We start from the raw sequence: 24,046 nt of genomic DNA, 5'->3' as shown, positions 1-24,046 counted from the left end.
CACCTGCTCTCTGCTGCAGGTGTCACTGTGTTACTGACAGCACAACTGCCAGGTCTGCCACAGGTGTGTGGGTGTTCCAAAGGGGAACACCAGGCTGTCCTCCCCTGGAACACACAGGCTAAATCTCGACCCTATTGCAGAAACTGAAAGCAAAGAAGAACCTGGGAATTCCTCCACCTTTGTTATAATGCAACCTCCTTTCTAGAGACCACCATCAGAGCTTATTCCCTGTTTCTTATGACTAGGCTGGAAAACTGAACAGTAGCCTGCTCCCAGAAAACAACAACTTTTCTCCAGCTGCTACACAGCAAGGAAAACCCAAACCAATCCCTCATGAAGTCTAGCACATGAATCTAAAGACACAAATTACTCCCATATGTAATACTGGCCACGTTAATTTGAAAGGGACGCCGGCTGAGAGGGGACACAGGAGGATGGAGCACGCTGTGGGTCACTTACTCCTGGGTACTGACTGGCGTGAGGGGTGAGGTTCTTGAAGGCCCACTGGATGTTCTGGTGAGAAGCCAGCTGCCTGGTGAAGGCGGGCGACTGCTCGCAGCACAGGCGCAGGATGCCGTAGTAGGCGGGCAGCATGCCGCGGTTGAAGAGCACCACATCCTGGTCGTCGTGGTCGGCGAGGATGTAATTGAAGGCGATGTTCTTGGTCACCACGGGGTTCTGCACGATAAGGCGCACGTTCTCGGGACAGTCCACGCACACGTTGTACCAGAAGGAGAGCAGGGCCTGCTTGTTGTGGTTGGTGGCGATGGCCGGCTCCGAGAGCTTTGGCTGGAAGAGGTTCCACAAGTCCATGAAGTAAGTGGAGAACATGAGCTTCTCGGTTTTGGAGATCAAACAGTACGTCATGAAACTGAAGTAGGGCACCAGCTTGGTGGTGCCGTGAACGGCGGCGTCCACGTAGAGCTTGGCTCGTGAGAGCAGGCCAAGGAGCACGTTGTACACCTGGTGCAGAACTACTGTGGTGTCAGGGCTGAGGGGCAGGTCCCGCGTGGGGATGTGCAGGGAGCGCGTCGATCGGAACATCTGACGGAAGGAATTGCTCGGAATAAGCGACACCAAGAGATAGGCTGCAGCTTCAAATAAAAACAGATTTGTTACGCCTTTGACAGTGACATACCTGCTTAACAGCCATGTAAACAGCAATTAAACTGCACTGCATGTTCCATTTATAGATTTCAAAGCATTTTACAGAAGCTGGTATTACTATATGCACACTAGGAAAATAATCCAAGTGGATAAAAGTAGCACAAAGCACGTTCAAAGCGGTGTTGGGATGTGCTACCTACATCCCTGTCTGCTGCCTGGTCCTCCCTGTGCTAACACAATGCATCCCACCACAGAATGTGATCCCAGATCTCATCACACAATGCATCCCAGAGGTTTTCCATGATTGAAGGTGTCCATTGCTCAATCAAGAGGTCATTACCTCCCCAGAGATATTTATAACTTGAGCCTGTTGCAAAACTGTACCTCCAGTTTTTACATCTCACTCAGCCACAGAAATGTGTTAAAGGTCAGTGGCCTGTACTCCAGTGACAGTGGAGTCTCCTTTGTTAAAAAGCTGCCACAGGGGAGGATGAAAATATTCTCTGGCAATGTGACAGTGTGATTCCTGGCAGAACAAAGCAGAGAGTCAGGATACCCTGGAATCTGGGAGAAAGCACAGGCAGCTCCTCCTTGATCCACAAGTTCAAAGGATTCTAAAGATTACTGTGGAAGAACAACATGTACTACTCCCACCTATTGTACAGCCATGTGATGGACACAATGGAAAACCTCTGGAATTAGCTCTTTTCCTTCTTTAGGTTTTCCTGGACCTTGCAGATTAACCATTTAAAGAACCTACCAATGTGTCATTCAAGGTACCAAATGTAAACACAGTTTTCATCAAAACTGGTAACACCTTGGATGAAGCACCAAAATTACGCTAAGATTTTAAAACCCAGCAATTCTAAAACAACTGGAAAAGGAAGAAAAGACAAACACAAGAGCATGCAACTCACTGCAACGGGTGACAAATTTTCTCCAATTAAAATTCACTTACAAGTTCTCACTCGAGGGTAGTTGTGTGCCAGGAGGAAACGTTCAACCCAGTTCTCCATGTTCTGCAGGACCCAGCTGTGAGCCAGTTTGTTCCGAGGTGTTTGCACAGCCAGCCAGTCCAGGCACTGCGAGGGGTTGTACTCAATGACCTAAAGGAGAGGGGGGGAAAAAAAAATCAAAAGGAGTACATTAATCTTTCTACTATGTACTGATTGTAATAAAAATCCCTAAAATATCTTTCAACGTTTCTTCTGAAAATCACTTAGAGCTATCGAAGCACCTGCAAGACTGAGCTGCTCTGCACACAAAGAAAACCTTATTAAATTTCATTGGTTTTTGCTTCTGAACCTTGTTCACAGTTCTGAAAGTTCAGTCTAAGCCCGGGAAATTACTCTGCCTATTCTTTCTGCATATTATGAGATATTTAGGAGTTGAAATATTAAGCACTAAGATGAACAAGCTGGTCTTTATAAACAAGTATTTTTTAAAAATATCTAATACCAAACCTGAACACTGAATCAGTATTTTCATAAGTTACATCAAAAGAACATAAATGGTGTGCAAAGATGTTCGTACAGCTCCACGCTGAGGGTAACTATTACATTTTTTATTGAATATACAATTTCAAAGAATAAATTCATCCAGCACTTTCCAAAAGCAATGAGTGCTGTTGTGCAGTCAGCAAGCCTTCAGAGAATAAGGAGAAAACGAGGCTTCCTGTGCTTTTCTGGCTCTGTGTAGCTGGAAATCTGTTGACATGAAGCCAATAAATGTAGTTTGTTCTTTTGTTAGCTTTTAAAGACTACTTTCTTTTAACCTCAAGGCCCAGGTGCCCAGACAAGAAAAAATTTTACCCTAAGGAATCAGAGGTAGTAACTGGGTTGCTGAAGCTGTTCTCAGTTCCTCTACTCCACCTGAAGAATATGAGCAGCTGACACGACCATAATTCTGCTTATAAAATTTTAATCTCATTTTAAAAATAAACACCTTAAGAGCAATCTCCTCCCTTTATTTAGAAATGACAAATTACTCTGTCAGGTTTCCTGGGTAATGGCTGGAGGGAATGTCCAAGAAAGAGACAATCGTTTCTCAGTGTCTGCAGGGCTCAATCACTTTTTAATGACTTCTAGAAGCTGGAGAGGCTGGAAAAAGTAGATTCTACACCCCAAGTCTGTGCATTCACTGCTGGGTCTCACATCCCTGCCTGCACAATTTATATCCCTGGACCTGTGTCAGCAGCTGGGTGTCACTGTGCCCCTTGAGATGTGCTTTGACCTCCCTTTACCTGAGGTGCAGCAGTTACAGCTCATCCATCACATCACTTGTGATCCTACAGCTGCTCCTGACCACGAGGAAATCCTTTGGAACAGCAATCCATGTCCCATCCCACAGTGCTCCAGCCCCATTTTTTAAAGGGAATTAAAGGGAATGAGCTGGTCCTCAGCAGTCTCCAGGCTGGCCATGCTGTTCTCAGCCAGGAATGAAGACAATAAATTGTACTGGGAACTCAGAGAGCAGCGAGGTGAAGAGAAAGCTTTAATTGCTCATCCAGGGCTCAGATCAAGGATTCATCCCTGTGACAACTTGGTTAAAAAGTCTAGAATTTTAGATACACAAACAAAGTTGGTCCTTGCAATTATCCAGCAGACTCAGTTCAGCACTGTTTTATGTGTTAAAAGTGTTAATGGACATTTTGCAAAGAACCAAAAATGTCAAATGAATATTCAAGGAATCTGTACGTAAAGGCAAAAAAACCCCACAACCAAGTGATGGGTGTTGAAACGTTTTACAGACCTTGCAAAAGGATAACTGAGAAAACTATGTGGAATTTGTAAAGAAAAAGTGTTCTGGGTCGTTATTATGAATCAAATCATTTGTCATTAAACTACAATTTGAAATTAAACTGAAAGAGCCATTAACCCTACATTAAGTTGCAACAGAACTTTCTAATGTCTATTGGCTGTTGCTGTTTATTCAGAAGAAGAATGGTAATAAAAAAACCATGGACTGATGCAGGAAGGATGACAATAAAATGCAAAAGAGACATAAAAGAACCAACAAGGAAAGACAATTTAGCTTCTGCTTTATTTTACATATTGTACCTCCCATATCCTCTGCAGAATGTAAGAAGCAAAGGGTGGCATTCCTGGAGGTCCACCAGCAAATTCCATGAGCATGGTGAGCAATTTGAAAAAAGGATTGGCTGCCTGTAATGCAGAAAAGAGAAAAATATCCAATTTCATCTATTTAATTTCATCCACGTTTTAAAGAGTATTTTTTTAAAAACCCCAGGTCATAGAAAATTTCTATGAACTTCAGACATGAATATTTAGAATACTTTAATCCCTTACTATTTAATCTGTACATAATCCATATATAGCTATAAATTAAGCCACTGGTTACAGTCACTGCAAAGCAACAGAATCATACAAGATAGGATCAGTCTAGGAGAAGTTATAGGAAAACCAGATATATAATATATATATATGTATGTATGTATGTATGTATGTATTATAGGAAATATAGATATTAATCTGAAAAAAGGAAAGAATCAAGCTGTCCATTGCTGAAGAATTCACCAATTTATCCTGGTTTATATATACAGAAAACTTCACTAGCTCAGAGAAGTTATTTTTTTTATGTATTTACATAACATAGGATATGGATTCTGGGAAGTTTATCCAAAAGCATCCCATTTGGAGGTTTTACACTGCCAAGACTCACCCAGCTTTTAACAACATTTCAACAAAGTGGTTACAACTATAATTATATTTTTTGCATCTGGAATCCATCTGGAACACTCAGTATTTCTGTTATTACCAGGGCAGGAATTTACTCTGAATGAAACATGTGTTTGCCAGCACAGAACTGCAAAACAGTGCCCCAAATCTTGAACAGCCAGATAATAAGTAATTATCTCCACTTATTCTTGCACAATATTTTAATTTTTTTATTTTAACTTTCTAAAAGAAATCCATACTGGTGGAGAATCTAGAAATGTTATTTGATTTGAATAAAATTTTCATCTGAAGTGGCACAGCAAATTTCTGTTTTGCAAAACTTCACAAACAGCGCAGTTAGACTTCATTTAATGGCACAAAAACTGCCATGGATCATCTTCCACACAAGATTTTTGATGAGCAAAGGATTATTTCTGTGATTTAAACCAGGAAAATATAACTGCAGATTATTTACTGGACAGGTGGTGTGTTTACATACCTCAGGAGTCAGCTTTGCTATAGATGTGAACAGCATGGACACAATCTTGAAAAGGAAACACAAAAAACTCACTTAGACTTGTATTTATTCAGTTCAAAGAATAACAATTACCCCATGGCATTTATGGGAGGAGATTTCAATGAACAGCTGCAGGTCCCTGCTACTCACATGCTCTGCAAGGCGATTGTTGTACCGGCACAAGCTGAAAATGAGGTTGCAGGTTTGCCTGATGTTGATCCCATCACGGATATGTTGAAATAAAAAAGGGAAACCCTGCAAGAAATAAACAGATACAGTACACTGCCTGCAGCTACACACCACAGAGGGTTTGGGAGGCTAAAGTAGTGATTTTTAATTTGATTACCTTTCCTCCTGTCAACGCTGCCATGTCGTTTTGTGACAAGGTCAAATGCCTAAAATACAGAAGAAAATGATCGTTTTACTTCAGCATGATTATGGTTAGGGAGACACTCAGAACTGAGTGTAAGTTTATATTCTTCAGTATCACAATATACAAGAGACAATAAAGGTGTTGATGTAAAACTGAACCAAAAAAAAAGTTGTACTTGAATGAGATAAAAAAAAAAACCAAACAAATGCGGGCAATTGAATGTGTTCAAGTATTTAACCCAAATCTTTCACTTGGTCAACAATGACAACCCCTTTTTAAGTTATGAAAAATATAATGGGCTCATATATAAGCTTATTTATGCTGTTAAAAAAGCCCACAATAAAACCCTCAGACAAAGCCATAAAATCTCTGACTCCTTTCTGAACTATAAATTCTAAACTGATTTTGTTTTTCTCAGAAGCTCTTGCCTTTCTGAGCGAGATTGTTCCACCAGAAGAGCAATCAGGGCAATCATCTTTTCAAGAGCAGCAGGCCTGTATTTCTCTTCTGCTAAAGAAAGGATATCTTCCTCTTCCTCCTCTTCCTCCCCTTCTTCCTCAGAAAGCACTTCAACCTGTGGCTAAGGAAAAAAAAGAACATTTCACTGTGGACATTTTGAGCCTTCATTTCAAAGGGCCTTTGCACATCCTGTCCTTTATTCCAAACCACTTCATCAACTTGCATGAATCAAAACAGGTAAGTACCTAATCAATTTTCACATTGAAACATTCACTTTGCTAAAGCAAAACTGTATTTAAAAATGCAAGAGGTAGGCTGGCTGAAGATGTGGTCTATTTAACAAAAAAGGCAGGTAAATTTAAGAACCTAAGTCGTACAACAGGAGTAAGTAATTAATTGTTAAGCATTACCATTAGTATCAAGTTAAGGGCAACTTTAATTGCTTTTACTCATTTTTTTCTATACTAAATAGTAATAGTCAATTCAACATTTTTTTTTTTTTATAATATAGTCACTTAAACATTGAAAAAAATGGTGGAAGTGAAGCAATTTTAATTTAACAGCTGAAAGATGATTGAAGACATACAGCAGTAATGATTACAGATAAAAATCAGGAAAGGTTAGTTCTTGTTAAATAAAATACTCCAACTTACATTCTCAGGCCCTTTGGTTCCCATGTAGAAATGGACCATTGTGGATATGGCTTGCAGAGAGAGCAAGAACTGGCTCTGAAAAACGCAGGGACGGAATTACTCACAAATACATCCATGCACAGACAGCAGCAACCCCCCCCCCCAAATGCAAGGCTGCACTCACTTCCTCCTCTCCCATTTTGGCAAATTCGTAGAGGAAGGCGAAATACTCGGTGAGGTGCTTGCTGTGGGGTTTGACACCGTGCTCCATGATGGACAGCAGCGTCTTCACGAAGCGCGTGACGCACGAGCGGCTGCCGATGTCCTCCACGGGCCCGTCCATGTCATCCGAGCTGCCACAGCAACAACACCCAGCGTGGGTATTTCACACTGAGCACAAAGTCATCCTCAGCCAGTCCAAACAAAGGAATTCATCACAATTCCTGCTCTCAGCCCTGTGCACAGCCCAACCTAAGGGAGCATCAGGCACTTGAAATGCTGAAAGGTTCCTCAAATCAGTGTTCTGAATCAACACGCTGCTCAGGAAAATTAGAACAGTACTGGGGGGTCTCCTACTTAAAATCATCCTCTTGATTTTGCTTGTTGAATTTAATGACAATGCAATCATAGGTATGAAATCATGTCAAGGCACCCTCCTGAACACACAGAGCAAAAAACATCCACCTGCAGCCTCAGGCATCTGCTCAAGGCTGGATCTTGTCACTGAACAAAACAAGTCACAGACTCGAGCAAGGCTTCCAAAGCAAACTAAATTCTACTTTTTGCTATGAAAACTGTATCTTCCTGTCCTGAATTTTGATATGGCAGCACAGTTATTACTAACTCTGCCATTTTCGTTCTGGGGAAAATTCATTATCACAATCACAGCTTTAACACAAGAGGTGAAAGAAAAACCATTTTTTTCTTCTCATAATGTATCAAAAAGAGTTTAAGTATTTCATAATTGGAGATAAAGTGACAGTTTTCTTGATAATACACAGAGCAAAGGAGAATCCAAGAGGGTTCTTCCTCCTCTTTGACAAAATCTATGATTTAGTTGTAGGATTAACTGCTGATCTCCAAACTCTTTTACTGATGTACAAATAAAAACTTCCACCTTTGTGCCTCCAGATCCAATTCACAATAGGAGTCTCAAGTCCAAGGAGTAAGACTTAGAAAGGCTGAAAACCTACTCTAAGGGAGCAGATGTTTTAAACAATTTGACACTGCCCTTTGCAAGCCTACTGATATTTTTGAATCAATCAGAGCGTTTTGGGCAGATTAATGAAGAACAATTAGCACTATTTCAGCTTTACATGACTGTTTGGAGTGACTCATTAATAAAAGTTTGCAGGGGGTTTATTTTACCAGTCTTCCATTCCTGGCTGCAGATAAAGGTGTGCATGTACTGGCCTCAGCCTCTGGATCACGTGGATACACAAACGCTGGAACATCTGCAAATGGAGAAGGGAATGAACTCCACACCTTCAGTCTTTTACAAAAAGGTCAAGGTGTCATTCCTAAGCAAAGAATATTTTGTCTTCAAGTCCCACTGCCAGCTCTTCACAGGTTCCAAGTTTGAAAGACAAAGTTGAGATTGTATTTTAACAGAAGAGTCAAACCTGGTTTTTATGAACAGATCTCATGGAAGAACCCGAAACTCAGCTTTTAATATTGGTGTGTACCAAAAAACATGACACTAAATTTTTTCTTCTATCTCTGTTTTCTGAAATATTTTGATATTTTTGGCAAGATGTTTTCTTAATTTTGCTGCTGGCTTATAGGAATAAATGTGAAAATTTGAAGGAAATTCCTTCCAGTAATTTTTACTTCTCATGAGGAAAAGACCCTGCCTAAGACCTTACATAGAGTTTTCCCATAAAAAATATTCTTTTACTGATGCATTGCATACAAAATTTATGTATGGGTCTGTAAGGAAATATCACTTTAATAACCAGAAATCCAATTGAAGAACTCAGGTGAGATAAAGTAACTGTTCAAGTTTCTACCTTAATGACTTGCAAAGAAAGTACATTTGTAAGTGACTATTAATAGTTGGATTTGTGAATGTCCAAATGCTACTAATATAGGTTTTTTAAAAAAAAGTATTTCCAGAAAAAGGTATTAACAAAGCTTTGTGGCATAATATTGTAAAATGACCTCTGCACACCAAGATTTACTACTGAAGCTTCAAACTGGAGCTTTGAGGAGTACTGAATGTAAACAGTTTGATTTTTTGTTTTCTGAAGGTGGAGCTTGATGAACTATTGTTGAATTAATTCAGGGAAAACCTGATTTTTTAAATGTGAAGTGTTCAGATTTGTAGAGATCACGAGGGAGTTGTAGAAACCTTAATTTGCATCTAGAGTGATGTAGTGATCCTGACTGTACAGCTATGCTGGGCTTGATTCAAACACTAACACTCCCAGGGCCAAATATCTTCCCTAAATCATTTCCAAGAATGGAGAAGAATCAGACAATTACAGGTATTCAGCAGAACTGTCAGAATCACAGCCATCATAATTGTCTGTTTCTGGTCATGGCTCAAGCAGTCACCTGACTTGGAAAGGAACTTTTTTTTTTTCTTACCTGCCTCACAATCTGATTGGGACACTTTATTAGAATCTGCATTGGCCACCAATCATCATCAGCCATACGATCCAAAAACCACTGCAGAAGATACATACTGTGTTAGTTTTGTTCCACACTTGCTCTAGTCCAATCTTCTTTTTTTGCATGATATTAAAGTCTGAAGAGAAATCGATGTTACTATTATTAAGGAATAGGCAAGTTTTAATCCAAGGGAAATCTAAAATGTCTTCTGTGCATGAAGGAATAAAGAAATAAAGATCAATAGCAGTAAACAGCAATATAAATTTATATCTGGTATCTTCTTATCCCTGTGCTCTGCATGCCATTAGAAAATTATCTGGAAGAACACATTTATCCTGCAAAGTGATGTCAACAGCATAAAAACTATGCTTACAATAAAGCACAACCTGAAGAACCTTGGAAAAGAGTCACAGGATTAAACAGAGCTTCCCAAGTTACAACCCTTTTGCATTTTAACATGTGGAAAAGCCTCACAGCCTCCAGAAACCCAAAAAGTATAAAACTAACAGAGGATGAATCATTCCAACTCAGACTCAGCAAATAACACAGCCCAGTCTTCTGACTCCCAAAAGTTTGTTTGAGTCACAAGGAAAAACAGTTTAAAATAAAGAATCAAAGTTCTTACTTTTATTTTAATTGTACCTGAGCATTCTTTACTATATTAAATGTCTTCACTCAAACATCTGAGGACTACACCCCACTGAGACAACTGTACACCCAAATACTGAATGTCACATAATTTATCAACCTAGAATCAATTTGTAAAAGAATAACGGATTTATGAAAGAATCATGGATATAATCCTTTCTACTGAATAGTCTAGGCCAGGACACAGCCTGTGCTGGGCTCCTGTACATTTAAATTATCACAGAAACACTCACAAACTTTTCTTCAGTATCTCAAAATTGCTTTCAACAAGACCACAGTGAATTCTTTGTCTTTCTCTTGTGTAAGTTAATTTAAGCATGTCTTCATTACACAATAATTAATTAAATAATAATAATTAAATAAAGAATTTGTAACACTGGCTCTCTCTTATTCCAGTGACAAAATTATTTTGGCCTGTGGTCTCAACATAGGTTTCTGCAAATAAAAGTGAAGTCATTCCCTAGGATCTGCAGTAATCAGAGAGGATGAATTTCATCTCACAGAGCACAAATATACCAAATACAGTAGTTCATAGTCCAAAATATTCCAGGGATACGAACCTCCAGGAAAGTTAAACAATATATAGAAAGTTGGTTTGTACTTTGCTGAGTTCCTAAGTCACTTACTTCACAAGCTGCCTGACTGTTATTAAACTGTTTTGTTAACAGTTCAATCCACTGAAGCATTGTAGGCTGTGAAAAGAAATACAGAAAAAAACTGTAACTTCAAATAATGAATTCCAGCATAATCTTTAAACATTTCTACATGGTTCAGTAAAGCCCCAAATCTTAAGGATATATTAAAAACAATCAACATTTGATGAATTAAGAATATGTTGCACATACAGATCAATACCAGTCCATTCATTTTTACATACACATTATATTCCATTGTGCAGTGGTAAATGACACTCTAAACATTAACTTTGCATCATACATGGTAATTTTACAGCTCAAAACCCCATTTTTAAAATGGAAAGTACAGATCTGCTTTTCACTAGATTCATGCAGCTACTGAATGAAAATTTACAAGTAAATCGAATACCTTTTCCTTTGAATGAATAAATGTCTCTAGCACAAAGGAAGTGCTTAACTGGAAAAAAAAATGGCACCATTAATTTAGAATGCACGAATTAAAATGTCAACAAGGAAATATTTAATAGAAGATGAGATTCTTTGGAAATCCTTACCTTTGCTGTCATCAGAGAAACAGCTTTCGGATCTGGTAGTGTGCTTGGGATGCTACTACACAACTGCCACATAAACCTAGAGTCAGTAATTTTATTTGTTAATTAAAATAAGTAATGATAATCTGCAAGAAGAAAAGAAGCATTAATACTACGTTTAAAAAGAAAAAAACAAACTTACCCAAAATATGTATGTTCAAAAATGTTCTTGTCTTGAAGGAACTGCATGTTATCATGCCATATCCACTGAAGAAAAAATGCTACCATCAGATACAAGAAAGCAGTTTATTTCACCACTTAAGCATGATTTAAAAAATATTTAAATGATTCCAAGGCTAAAAAACCCCAAAATTTTTAGTTTAAAGCTGTTTTATTCATACTATCACCAGTCTTGGTTTTGCCTGCCATGGGACTGCAGAACAGAGCTTCAAACCTTCTCCTCTTTCTGTGGCCTCATTTTTACAATCTAATTATTCAGACTTTTGGGCTACAATTTTGAGAACAACAAGTTTAAAAAAGAATCACAGCTGAAGTCTAACCCAAAGCTTGATGATCTCTGAGAATTTCTATCAATTCCTGAAGAGTAAGATTTGAATCTCCATCATTAAATCAGAACAGGATTTCATGCCACATCCCCTACTCCTCTCTCTAAAGTGATATTTTTGATCACAACAATTCCTAGTGGTTTTCACAGCAATATAGTTTAACCTTTTAACTCTGATAAAATCTATTAATATTTTTAAGACCAAGAAGGATAAAAGCATGACCTGATTTGCTGACTAGGAATGAAGAGACATTTTTAAATTAAGAATCTAAAATGTGGCAGATGCTGAAGAAACACTTCTGGCCAGAGGGAGCAAGGACATTAGATTTTCCAGGTAGTAAAAAGGGATTTATCCCATATACAGGACAGAGTGAGAAAATATCTAATATTCACATAAAATGTAAATCTTAATTCCCTTCCTATGCTATGACAATCTCCTAAGGAAGACAGCAAAATGAAAGGACTGTCACCTTAGTGATTTAACTTATTTTTGCTTTCCTATGTTTATTCAGATTTCTGATGTGTTTAGGGCCTCCTAGAGTGTTTTAAAATTGGTGTTAAAACAAATCAACTTGTACCTCCAGCAATTCTGATGAAACATCAAATTTGTAGTCTTTGCCATTTTCCTCCTCTGGCTCCATCCGTTTATAAAACAGCATGTAAGCACTGTGTGTCTTGGAGAAAAAAACATCTGTATAATTTTTGCTTTGAGAGAGAAATCATGAAATCAGAAATAGAATCATAGAACAAGGGTTTGGAAGAGAAATACCTTTTCAAAGGAGAAGTCCATAAACTTATCAGTAACAGAATCATAAGTTTTTGTCTGTCAAGAAGAAAGCAAAATCATTAATTACAAGTTTTTTAATGCTTTAGTTTCTAACAGTTTGTGATAGTTCACTTGCACATTTATTTCCTGACATGAATGAGGGTTGCTGACAATTTAGTTCTTGCTCTGAGCAGTCTTGTTTCTTTTTTTCTTCTACAGGGGCCTCTTCTCAATTTTCAAAGCTACTATGCAGTACTCTACCTCCATCCCAAGCAATTTCCTGGCTCATCCATCTCACTGACACCTCTTCTTTAGAGGCACCTAAAGGTATTTTACCCACGTGCCAAACAGAGGAATTTTTTTGTTTTATTTCACCATGTTATCTTTCCCAAACAAGGGAAGTTGTCTTATGCAAAGGGCTGCTTTATTAAGATACTGGGTTTTCTATAATGTGCTTTATATCATGTATACAGCTATAAACAATGTTCAATTCAGGCACAACCTGAGAACATGAGTGTTGTTTTCATTAATAATGTGTAAAAATATTCCAATTGATGTCACAGGCACAGACAAAGATCAAAATGCCATTTTTTTTCCAGAACACACCTAAGCTTGAAGTAATTATTCCTTCATCAATGGTTTGAGCTAAGCAGCCACCCCGAGCAAGGATTCCTAAATTAGCTTCAGACTCACTTTTTTATATCTAATAAATGGTATGATAAAAATCAGATCTAGTAAAGAAATACCTCTTGTTTGGAGAGACACCTCACTAATTAACTTTGTTTCATTAAAATACCTGTAACCATACTTCTGACAGCTTCCTTTTAAAACTTCATACAAAGACCTGGATTGTAACAGATACTGGAAGAGTCACATGTGACAAAAATTCAGGTCACAACTTACAGTCATTTCTCCACCAAAACATTCAGAAGCAAGCTGGGCAGAATCAAAGGGTTTAACTTCAGCATCATTGAAAAGGTACCTGCAAGGCAGGAAGAAACTTTGAAACAACTGCTGCTCTTCTCTAGGGGCAAATAAAACCTAATGAGCACTTCCAAGGGTTCCTCAGATTGAAATATCCTTATTAATTTCTAATGTCTTGTTTAGATCTCAACAAATGAAAATCTGGTCCCAAAGTGACTTCCTTCTAATAACATCAAACAAGGAGGTTCTGCTGTGGATCCCCACTGGATCAGGGATTTGGTCATGGGCTGCTCCTGTTTCAGAAATGCTCTGGCTGTTCTAGAGAACAGGAATAGAGGAAACCTTGTCTCGTATTCCAGGGCTTCAGTGAGAAATGGAGATACCAAAAACAGCAGGCAGAGTGTTCCCTGCTTTCTTCTTTCTCATTTCTCCCTCCTCCTTTCCATGCTCATGTCATTTCTCTTCCCCAAATTCTACATCCAGAAATGTAGCTGGAACCTCATCCAAGGTACCAAGCAGATTTCAGGAAGGACAATCTAGGAAATCTTTTGTAGTGAAATAATTCAAATCTAGTCCCACCAGGAAGCAATCCCTGCCACCCCTGTGTCCAAGGGACCACACAAATCTCCTGGCTACTGGCCCATAGGCCAATCAATTAATATCCTTACAAATACCAAATTCCAACATCCTGTGCTTTCCACAGGAACCTACAGGATGTATCCCCTATGTAACTGCATCTAACAAAGCCAACAAGCTTTAGTTATTAAAAATATGGAAATAGAAATGCCATAGCTCACCACTTGTTGTTTTTGTAAGCGTGGGGATTGACAATGTCCCTGATAAAACTGTAGTAATGTCCCCCATCTGCTGTTCCTGTGTGAACTGTCACACCAATCAGGTCATACTCATAACTCTCAGTTTCCTTCAGATATCCACCATCTTCCTTAAAACCTGAAAGGATTCAATACCATATTTAATCAGTTATTTCCTAAACACCCGAACTTCAGCATTAGCAACAAATTGTATGTAACTATTTGCAATTTCTCTCATAGTTTATGAACAAATACAAGGTAATTCAAATTAAACAGTGTTTGAAAGCAAAAATTGGCCATTTTTCTTAAGTGAAATACATAAGTGTGAGTTTGGGAATATAGGTTGATTAAAGCTATGTTTGATTTTATTTGCTTCTGTTCTGTATACAGGAAGTGAATACACAGAGAAACACAAAGTGTATACACAACTAGAGCACTAGAGCTTGCTGAATCCATTTTATGAGCAAACCTTCTTTCCTGTCGTTTTTTCCCATGAGGAAATCTTCAGTGTAAGGTGTCATATCCAAACGTAAAGGGAATGAAAAATGGGTATTGACTTTCTCCTTCATCATGGTCACCATATTAAATGTATATCTCATGGTGTTGAAGCTTAAGATACGAGGTAGTTTCTTAAAACATGCCCTGAAGGATCACAAATAAACATGATTTACAAAACCTCAGCAGGATGAATTGTATTTTCACAGAGATTTTAAACATTTCTTTCAAGTGTAACACTGGAGATCTGTTGCTAAGACATAAATATAAAATTTAGCTCTTATAGTGCCCCAGAGCAGGGTAGACTGACTGGCAGCAGGAAGGTCAAATTTAGCCCATTAAACAATTCTATTTAGGCTGTCATTGTACCTTGGAAGAAACAGCAAATTTACTCATATGGCAGGAACCAGTTTTCTAAAATAGTATCATAAAATAAGCCATGAATGAATTCAACAATTCAAATCCCCTCACTGCAGGGAGTTACCATCTTCCAAAAGACAAATTTCAAGGCAGAACATCTCCTGCATTCAATCTCATTAAATTTGCAATAATGAGTTTCAAGTTAGTTACTCTCTCACCCATGTCATTTAAAACAACAAGGTTTTCTAACTCTAACAAAGCTGCAATACCAAGACAACATAAAATTTTAATTTACTTTCTCTTTATAAGCAGACTTTGCAAAACATGGAAACATTTTTAAAGCTACAGATTTTAGTAAAGAAATTCAGGGTGACATGAAACCTAAGCAATTATCCTGCATAATGAGTGACCAACCAATCTCTGAAAGCTTTTAGTGTTTTAAATGTTTCAAAAGGTACTAATTTCTGGTTTTTTTTAATTAAAAAAGGTCCTGAACATTTCCCTGTGTCTTTTGCTAAGATACTTTAGATTCTTTGCTTCAGAAATTTTATTTCCTTCTAATTTCTGCTTTGCACAGGGATCACATCCTTACAGGCCTACATGATATAAACTGCATGAAAGAGCAGCCCTGCTCCATCTAAAGGATTACTGCTATTCCAAATGGAATTTCAGGGATTTACTAAAAAGAAACATTAAGAATATTTATTTCTTCTTAGCCACACCTTTTCTCAGCCCGCACTTTCTTGCCACAGTGAGAACACGTGTACATGTTGTCACCTTCCAAGGTGTCTTTAATAGTTACTTCATCAAGAGATTCCTACATGGAGCAAACAAAAAAGGAGTTTACATTTATCTTGGATATTTATATTTTGTGCTTACATGGCCTGCTTTCCAAATCCCTCCTTTGCAGTCTTACTTTGAATTTAATTAACATTTCCATAAGTTATGAAAATGAAGTCCCAACATTTTTCACAGAAGAGCACACACCTGAACTAAGAGAAGAGTTTGACAGGAAAACCAGTTCCTAACCCACACACAGAATTAATGAACTAACTCAGAAAAATGGTGCTCAATATTCCAACTGTCTCAAAGAATTCAAATCCAAATTCAAACTTCAAGTGTGGGGATTAATGGTTGTTTATAAAGCTTGAAAACATAGAATTATGCTTGTGTAAGCTTTAAATTAACTTAATAAGCAGTAGTACTTGTAAAAGTTCAATCTTTTGACATTTACAGTTCTCATATAAAATGGCCATAGCACGTTTAAAACAAATAAATAGTGATTATTGATTGTAAAACAACAGTCAATGATTATTGTCAGCTCCAGCTGATGGCACACAGCAATTACCTCATAATATCAACCTCAAAACAGCCCAAAACTGGAGTGCAGACAAAAAGCATTGACACCTTCAAGTGTGTGGCAGTGTTTTATGTCCTTTGAGATCTGAGATTCATCTCAGCCTGGCATTACTCACATAAATATTCTTCATATCTGCCACTTGGCACCTCACTGTGTAGAACTCCTCAGCTGTCTGACTCACATGCTCACAGTCCTGAAGAAATGCAAGAAAAAAAGGAATGAAATCACTTTTTTTGAGAAGTTAGAGAAGAATTATTTTTTAAAAGATCAGGCTAGAGAAGGAACACTTACCAAAGAAACAACGTTGTTTGTGATAACACCTCCAAACAAACTTTTCACTGTGTTTTTCTGTGAATGAATGAATAAATTCTGTCAAGGAAATTTGAGCAAATCTGTCAATTTTTAAGCTCCCTTCTGCTCCCTCTTAACTCACCAGTTCTGGAGACATTTCCTCTATTTTTGTTATTAGGTCAGTGAAGAACTCAGTCATGTCTTTCTGCTCTCCAGTGTTCAAGGGCTGCTTATCCATGGTGTAGGTTTTACAGAAAGGCCTTGGGTTGTAAGCCTTACATTCACTTTCCTTTGGATAAAAGATATCAAACAAATCTAAATTAACCCAAATCCTTTTATTTTCAAGTCACACAGATGTACCAAACACACATACATGAATATCTGTTCTTAAAAAAAAAAATCTTTAATATACAATATGCTTATTAGGTAGGATAGTTTCTCAAATGTTTCTGCTGATATGCAAAGCAGTTTTTAACTAATTGATAACCATTATCATGACACCAGTGAGTAAAGCAGCATTAGTAAAAAAGTATTAAAATATTTAGTAAATACTTCATAAAATGAATCATTAAAATAAAATATCTTGGCTGAAGATGTGACACGTGCAAGTTTCTGCAAATCTGTTCAGACACAAAATAAAATATGACAACATCAGCTTGGATTTATGTATTTCTGGACATTGCTGACTTCAATCTTGCTAAGTGCTCAATTCTCATTCAGACTCCTCTATGTTTTCATCCAGTTTTCAACAGGATGTGTTTAGCCAGAGAAAAGAATTTGCAGTATAAAGCAATTCTTTAGAATATATCCCCATTCCACTGCCCTGCACACTGGGAATGCAGGATTTTACTCTGTTCTCTTTTAAGAATGTAGAGCAGGACAGTACTCCTGTAAATATTGACTTTTTTAGGATAAAGTCTTTCTTCAAGATTTAAATAATGCTAATTCTTTATGTTCCTATATCATTTTCTGCTTATGTGAACACCTCATTTAATAATTTCTATGATTCATGGCAGGCATTACAAGTCGAGATTCTTTTCCCCATTTGTCTTCTGGTTGTGAATTTCTGACACAAAACCAGTGTCAAGACACTCGACTGTCCTCAGGTTTTTTTTTTTTCATTATTTCAGGATTGTTTGTGTTTGAACAGCAGTGAACTCCTGGGAACTGCTTTCATTTTGTTTGGTCCTGGAATGTCAAAATTTTGCTGTATTCCAATAGATAAATCTTTCAATGTTGGAGCAAGGAAAATGCAATGAATAAAAAGAATATATTTTATTTTATCACCAGGGAAACTTCACCTCCCCAACACCTCTGTAATTCATTGATTCACCTGAACTATGGACAAAGAATCTCTAAAATAAGATACTTTCTAAAATACCCTCTTTCACACCTACCATTAGATATGTAAACATCTTCTGCAGTTCCAGTAGAGTGGTCTTGTGTTTCATATCTTCTGAATACTAACAGAAATTAATAAAAGAGAACTTGATCTTTTTGCTTATTACTTTTCAAAAACGTACATTAAAAAGATGTACCATTCAAATAAAAACCCAATTACTTTATTAAGGACCATTATAAAAATTATTGTGTACATGAACACACAGTCTCATCTTACATTTAGAATTTTTATATTTATTTTACACCTTTTTTGGCATGTCAACATTAAACCTGAGAAAAAAACAACTCTGCTTTCAAAAAAATTATTGCAGGTAGGAGCTTCTGGGAAAGGATTACTAAGTGTTAGTGTTTTTAGAATAATTTTTTTAAATTCACAGATGTTGTGAATTAAACACAGCCCTCTCCATAATGCATTTCCTGTGCAGACCAGCAGCTTTTCTTTTCAGCTTTTTATCTGCATTTATAAATGGCAAATCCAGAAGTTCCATGACAAGTAACAGCAATGAACAATAACTGAAAATTATGAGGTCAATGCCAATTAGGGTGTTTCACACATTCTATCTGTCCTGCTGATGTCAGGGACCAAAATGATACTTTTTCCCTTACAATAAAAAGATAAAAGTGGTAATATTGCATTTCTGGAAGTTAACTAATGTATGATAATTTACAGGACCTGCTGTACTTCTGGTAGCATGAGATAAGTGCCCTGGGATTTTATAAACATTCCTGAAAAAGCATTTATTAACAAAATTACAAATTAGCAGTTAAGAAACAACAGTCAATTCACTCAAATGTGAATCAACCTAATTGAAAGCAACAGAAATATGACTTTTACAACATTTTATTTCAGTGCCACCTTAAGAACCCACCACATGAAATATTTAAGAAAAAAATCTCTTCACTTCAGACACCAGCAAAAGACTCCAACTACACAAAAAGCTGAAGAAATCATCTTTATCTAGATGTAAGACTTAGAAGCAAATCTGTATTTTCTCAGTATTTGCACTGATTCTGAATGTAAATTTCTATCCAAGCCCCACACTCACCTTTGCAGTGAAAATTGCTTGTCTGGCCTCTGGGATCATGTAGAGCTGCTGAATAGTGGAGGCCAAGTAACACGTGGCTCCAAGGTTGGTCAAACCCACAAACCTGCACTCAGCACGAACATCATCGTGTGGCCAATAATCCCACTTGTAAGGTGCATGGGAAGCTGTGAAAAAGAGCAATCACACAGTAAATTCAAATTGCAATTTGCAAAAAAATAGAAATGCAATTAAAAGCTCGATATTTACAATAATAAAATGTCACCTGGTTATGCATTGTACATCTACAGGCATGAGCCAGACTGTGCCTGATCTTTAGGAAAATGGATTATATATTACTCAGGAAAATCTTGAAAATCTTTAGATGGAGCAGCAGCCTTCCTGCCACACCATTTTGGGCTGCAAGGGGCTCACATGAATCAGATTGAAAAAGCCATTTTCTTTTCCTCTAAGCTTTCTATTCCTCTCTATTTCATACCAGATGTAGCAAAGGATTTCTTACACAGGGAGGCACCAGAGAAGTTTGCAGGGCTGAGGGTCTCTTTTAAGAGCCTTGTTATGATATGGCTGCTAAGAAATCAGAAGAATGGGAAAGTTCTTCTCATCTGCCAGTCAGGAAGATGGTAACCAGCTTAGACAATCTTCCTTGGTATGCAGGAATTTGGACACAAACCCCTGCAATGCATCCAGCTTTGCTATTCATCCCCAAAGATGTCGTTCTCTGAAAACACAGTGTGTCCCACAAATAATTCAGCATCTCTGCTGAAGTATATGTTCAGATAAAAGGGGGGGAAAAAAAACCAAACCAAAAATAGTCTGGATTTAATTTACAATCCATAAAAGCTATGCGGGGTTCAAGATTTAAACTTTGAAATCCTTAATTATTTTGTCACAGATGAAAGACTCATTAAGGATTCTTCTCAATCCCCACTATCAGATGGAAATTCAGGAAACTATTTGGCATCCTCACATCTTCACAGACCAATCCCACGAGATGCTTTGTTGCACAACAAATAATAGTTGTAATCTTCATTTTGGCATTCCCACTAGCCCTGAAGCTCCAAGGAGGGAAGAAAAGAGGTTTAATTCTCCTGTTTCAACAAATCTCAGTGGTGTGACCTCAGGTTACCTGGGCTGATCAGCCAGTTGAAACAAAGCTCCCCTGCATGTTTCACCTCCTAAAGAAGGTCATTAGCACGGCAGAATAATCCAAAATTCCCTCCTTTAACTGCAATCCCTAAATTACAGCATCCTAATTCTCCCTTTCTGATGTAAGGACTCCACATCTCTGGCTGCTTAGAGCTCATCAAGCTCTAATTGCAGAGCAATCAGTTGACTTCTCTGTACTTCACAGAGCAGCTGGGAGGATCTTCCACCTCCTTCCCTCTGACAAAGAGCATTCAGGAATTTGACAAGGACTTTCTCAGGACGACCCTGTGTTCCCCACCCTGGGATTTTTTTTTTTAAGTGACTGACTTCATTTGTGTAATAAAAAGTTTCCTTCTTGCATATGGATTTTAAGTAGAAAGGCAAATTTGAGGCTCGTTGATGTCTATCTTCTTTATTCCTTACTGTTGTTATAGAAACCAGCTTTTTCTCAGGAAGAGATGGGGAAACTTGAAACCAAACTTGCAATGTTCACATTCTATTTTAAGCAAACTAAAGCTGATTTTTTCCCTCTCAGAATGACCGTGCATTTCTTTATATTCCACCTCCTGATGTTGCTCCTGCTCCATCTATAACACCAGACATGATCTTAAACTTGCTGGAAAGTGAAGTACCTACTCTTTGAACTGAAGGGGTTTATCAGACTTGAAATGAGCAGAACTCCAAAACACTGCAAGAAATGTCATGAACAACTGAAAATACCTAAATCCACTCACTAAGATCGACCTGAATGAATTTGGAGCCCTCCATGTTTATAAAAAACATTAAAACCAAAGAGAGGATGGAAATTTCTAATATTTCCCTTCATGTTTCTCCTAGGAATGATAGAGGGATAGGCTGAAGACTAAGATTTTTGAAGACTAGTAAGATTACAGGGATAACAAAGTAGAAAAGCCCAGTTTCAATAATCTTGGGATCACATCAATGGAATAACAAACCCTTTAACAAATAAGGTATCACAAGCCCTGTGTTGGGTGCACATCACACAGACAGCAGCACTGTGCCTGTTGTAATAAAATTAATATTCATGCAAGTGAGAAATACTGGATATGGAGCAGAAGCACAGAGCAGATGGCTCTGGAGAACCTGGGATGGAATAAATCTAGGGAAGAGTGTAACAACTGTGGTAAACATTACAGAAAACTTCAACACCAATGAATTACTGAGATGTGGAATGAGAAAAACACTGATTGTAAAAAACAAAGCATAGAAAACATAAATATCCATTATTTTCATAAAATATATTCTTCATAATATTTCTTCTGAGCACAGGAGACCTTGGAAGGCCCCAGGCATATAAGAATAGAACACAAAGCATTATTATGATCAGATTTCTCTTTTGCCTACTGAATTTTAAGGCACTAAAATTAATTCCACAAATTATAATAAATTACAGAACCTTAGGTCAGAAAAATTTCAACTGGGTGTGTGAAAGGAAATCTAGCAAGCTAAAAATGTATAATGAGGATTTGCAAATCAAAGATAAAATATTAACTAACTTGAAATTTTGGTGATTTCCATATTATACATAGGAACTGTGGCTCCAAAAGGCAGAAAGCATGGAAACCAAGAGGCACAGCAAAACCAAAAATCTGCTTTATGCAGATATCTGGGTACAGATTGAAGTTCTGAAAACATGACAGGGCTGTTCTTAACTCCAGTACCTCTGTGGTTCTATACTTTGGTTTATGTAGAAATTGGTTCACGTTAGAAAGGAAAAAGGGAAATCAAAATCCAGCACAAGAGGATGAAACCTGTAAAATCCAATGGTGCCTGTGTGTACATGTAATTTTACAGGACCACACACTCTAAATAATCCATATTTAAGAACAGGTGATATAAAAATTATGGCATTTAACGTGGTAGGTGAGCAAAAGATGCCAACGCTTGTGTGACACTACTCCAGGTGACAGGGGATAAATAGCAGAGCCACCAAGTGCAATTCCCAGGGCAGTGTTAGTGGCCATGAAAAACATTCCAAAGGTTCTTACACTGCATGTGCTGTGCCATGACCCAGTTGTGGAGCAGCCTGTAGTTTTCCACAGAACCTTTCACCATTTCCACCAGTAAATCATAAGCAGCAGCCCTGGAGGAGTGGGATTTGCACTTTGGTTGTTGTCTGTCCTTCAGACTGGGCAGCAAGAAAAGGAGATTGAAGATGTCCCTCAGAAACTCCTGGAAAAAAAGATAAATTGGGATATTTAACTGCTTGAATGTATTCTTAAAAGATAAATCATATATTAACAATTTTCTAGGAACTTCTGTAGACTTCCCAGACCTCTATCATGCAGGACTTTCTGAATGAATACAAATTCTGAATCACAAATTTCAGCAATTTAGACTGCATAAAGGGCACTGTAACCATATTAGAGTTTTAAGAGGAACATGTAAATTGGAAAAGAATAACAAAATATGATTGGTTTTATGATTGATAACTTGACAAACCAGACACGGATTTTCAATAACTTTTAAGACTAATTTCTCAAGCTTTTCTAAAGCTTTCCATACATCCAAGCTACAGAAATTTGACCTTTGCATACCTCTATTTTAATTTCCACATCCTCCTCCACACTGCACTCTGTGAACTGAATTCTTACTATAATTTAATCTGCAAGCTCTCTGTAAGTAAAATACACTTATCCAGTAGAACAAAAGAAGCAGTCTTTTAAAATGCTGTCAGCAATGTCACATTTGGACAATGAAATTACCTTCAGGACCGTTTTATGGTAGCAGAATAAGAAGACAAGATATAAACAACACCATTGTTTACTTTTCAGCTCAAAAAAGGCCCAATAATAAGTTCTGTAGCATCTACATTAAAGAACATCAGTCTAAATCAGTTTTATACACAGTTTGGTTTGTTTTTAAGACAATGCAGTTCTCAAAGATAAAAGAAAAAGTTTTTTAGCAACTTTCCCTGCCTCATCACTTTCCCATCCCACAAGCACAGGTGGAATGGGATAATCTTGTAACTGCACAGGCATAGAGCTTAAATGTTACTTTTAGATCAAACTGCCCAGGATCTGGTCAAAATCAGCTGTTGCTAATGATTTAAACCAGTTAATCCTGATCAATAGTAAAAATATTTCAAGATAATAAATGAAAATATATAAAACTTCATGGATGGAAGAATTCTATCCTGGAATTACACAGAAAAGGAAAGAACTGTATGATCTAATAGTTATAAAGGAATATGTGTGGGTTTGTCCATCATCCTAGGGCCAGAAAAACGACATCCTTTCATATATTGAGCCCTGCAATCAAAATGTGGTAAAAAAAGGAATTATTTTGATGTTTCAGTGATCTTGCAGTGTCCTTCTCACCTGGCCTTCCCGAGAAAATTTGAAGGGTGGTTTGTGCTTGATAACACTGGTTGCAAGGCGAAGCAGCCCAGTGAGCCCATCATCCTCAATGTTCCCATCCTGATGGTCAAGGATTTCTCTGCTGGATATGCAACATAAAAGGAGAGAAGGAATGTCACAGTTCTGCCCCACCAACAATAAACACCGTGCAAATTGCACGTGAAATTGCTGTGGGCAAAGCTCACCTCCTAATGCAGTCAGCAAGGTGTCTGGCCAGGGCATCTAAATCAAGCAGGGTTGTCTGATTTGAAAGAAAGAAAATGGAATAAAAATGGGAAAGAGTTATGGACTTCTTTTGGAGGAAATTTT

At 37.6% G+C, this 24,046-nt stretch overlaps 1 protein-coding gene across 9 annotated transcripts in view; it reads right to left on the bottom strand.

The window, feature by feature from the left end:
• The window catches only part of USP34 (ubiquitin specific peptidase 34), a 109,918-nt gene that overhangs the window by 11,657 nt on the left and 74,215 nt on the right, over positions 1-24,046 (bottom strand). For 6 of the 9 annotated variants that reach the window (XM_014895088.2, XM_014895094.2, XM_088160747.1 and 3 more), the window contains exons 40-68: positions 23,923-23,978; positions 23,699-23,819; positions 22,367-22,550; positions 19,212-19,375; positions 18,162-18,227; positions 16,907-17,053; positions 16,765-16,821; positions 16,589-16,666; positions 15,836-15,930; positions 14,728-14,900; positions 14,244-14,397; positions 13,426-13,504; positions 12,526-12,579; positions 12,335-12,430; positions 11,394-11,458; positions 11,216-11,291; positions 11,071-11,118; positions 10,587-10,718; positions 9,355-9,435; positions 8,134-8,219; positions 6,950-7,118; positions 6,787-6,861; positions 6,103-6,254; positions 5,648-5,696; positions 5,452-5,556; positions 5,284-5,328; positions 4,167-4,271; positions 2,066-2,213; positions 460-1,094 (exon numbers count right to left, since the gene is read on the bottom strand). In XM_014895088.2, the coding sequence (XP_014750574.2) occupies positions 460-1,094; positions 2,066-2,213; positions 4,167-4,271; positions 5,284-5,328; positions 5,452-5,556; positions 5,648-5,696; positions 6,103-6,254; positions 6,787-6,861; positions 6,950-7,118; positions 8,134-8,219; positions 9,355-9,435; positions 10,587-10,718; positions 11,071-11,118; positions 11,216-11,291; positions 11,394-11,458; positions 12,335-12,430; positions 12,526-12,579; positions 13,426-13,504; positions 14,244-14,397; positions 14,728-14,900; positions 15,836-15,930; positions 16,589-16,666; positions 16,765-16,821; positions 16,907-17,053; positions 18,162-18,227; positions 19,212-19,375; positions 22,367-22,550; positions 23,699-23,819; positions 23,923-23,978 (3,495 nt within the window). The remainder of the gene's footprint in view (positions 1-459; positions 1,095-2,065; positions 2,214-4,166; positions 4,272-5,283; positions 5,329-5,451; positions 5,557-5,647; positions 5,697-6,102; positions 6,255-6,786; positions 6,862-6,949; positions 7,119-8,133; positions 8,220-9,354; positions 9,436-10,586; positions 10,719-11,070; positions 11,119-11,215; positions 11,292-11,393; positions 11,459-12,334; positions 12,431-12,525; positions 12,580-13,425; positions 13,505-14,243; positions 14,398-14,727; positions 14,901-15,835; positions 15,931-16,588; positions 16,667-16,764; positions 16,822-16,906; positions 17,054-18,161; positions 18,228-19,211; positions 19,376-22,366; positions 22,551-23,698; positions 23,820-23,922; positions 23,979-24,046) is intronic. The other 3 variants (XM_014895091.2, XM_014895095.2, XM_014895096.2) reach the window with 1 other exon arrangement.

Source organism: Sturnus vulgaris, chromosome 3 (assembly GCF_052056855.1).
Source record: "Sturnus vulgaris isolate bStuVul1 chromosome 3, bStuVul1.hap1, whole genome shotgun sequence".
Lineage (NCBI taxonomy): Eukaryota > Metazoa > Chordata > Aves > Passeriformes > Sturnidae > Sturnus > Sturnus vulgaris.
Note: the sequence above shows the minus strand (reverse complement) of the source record. Positions and strands in the feature narration are given on the sequence as shown.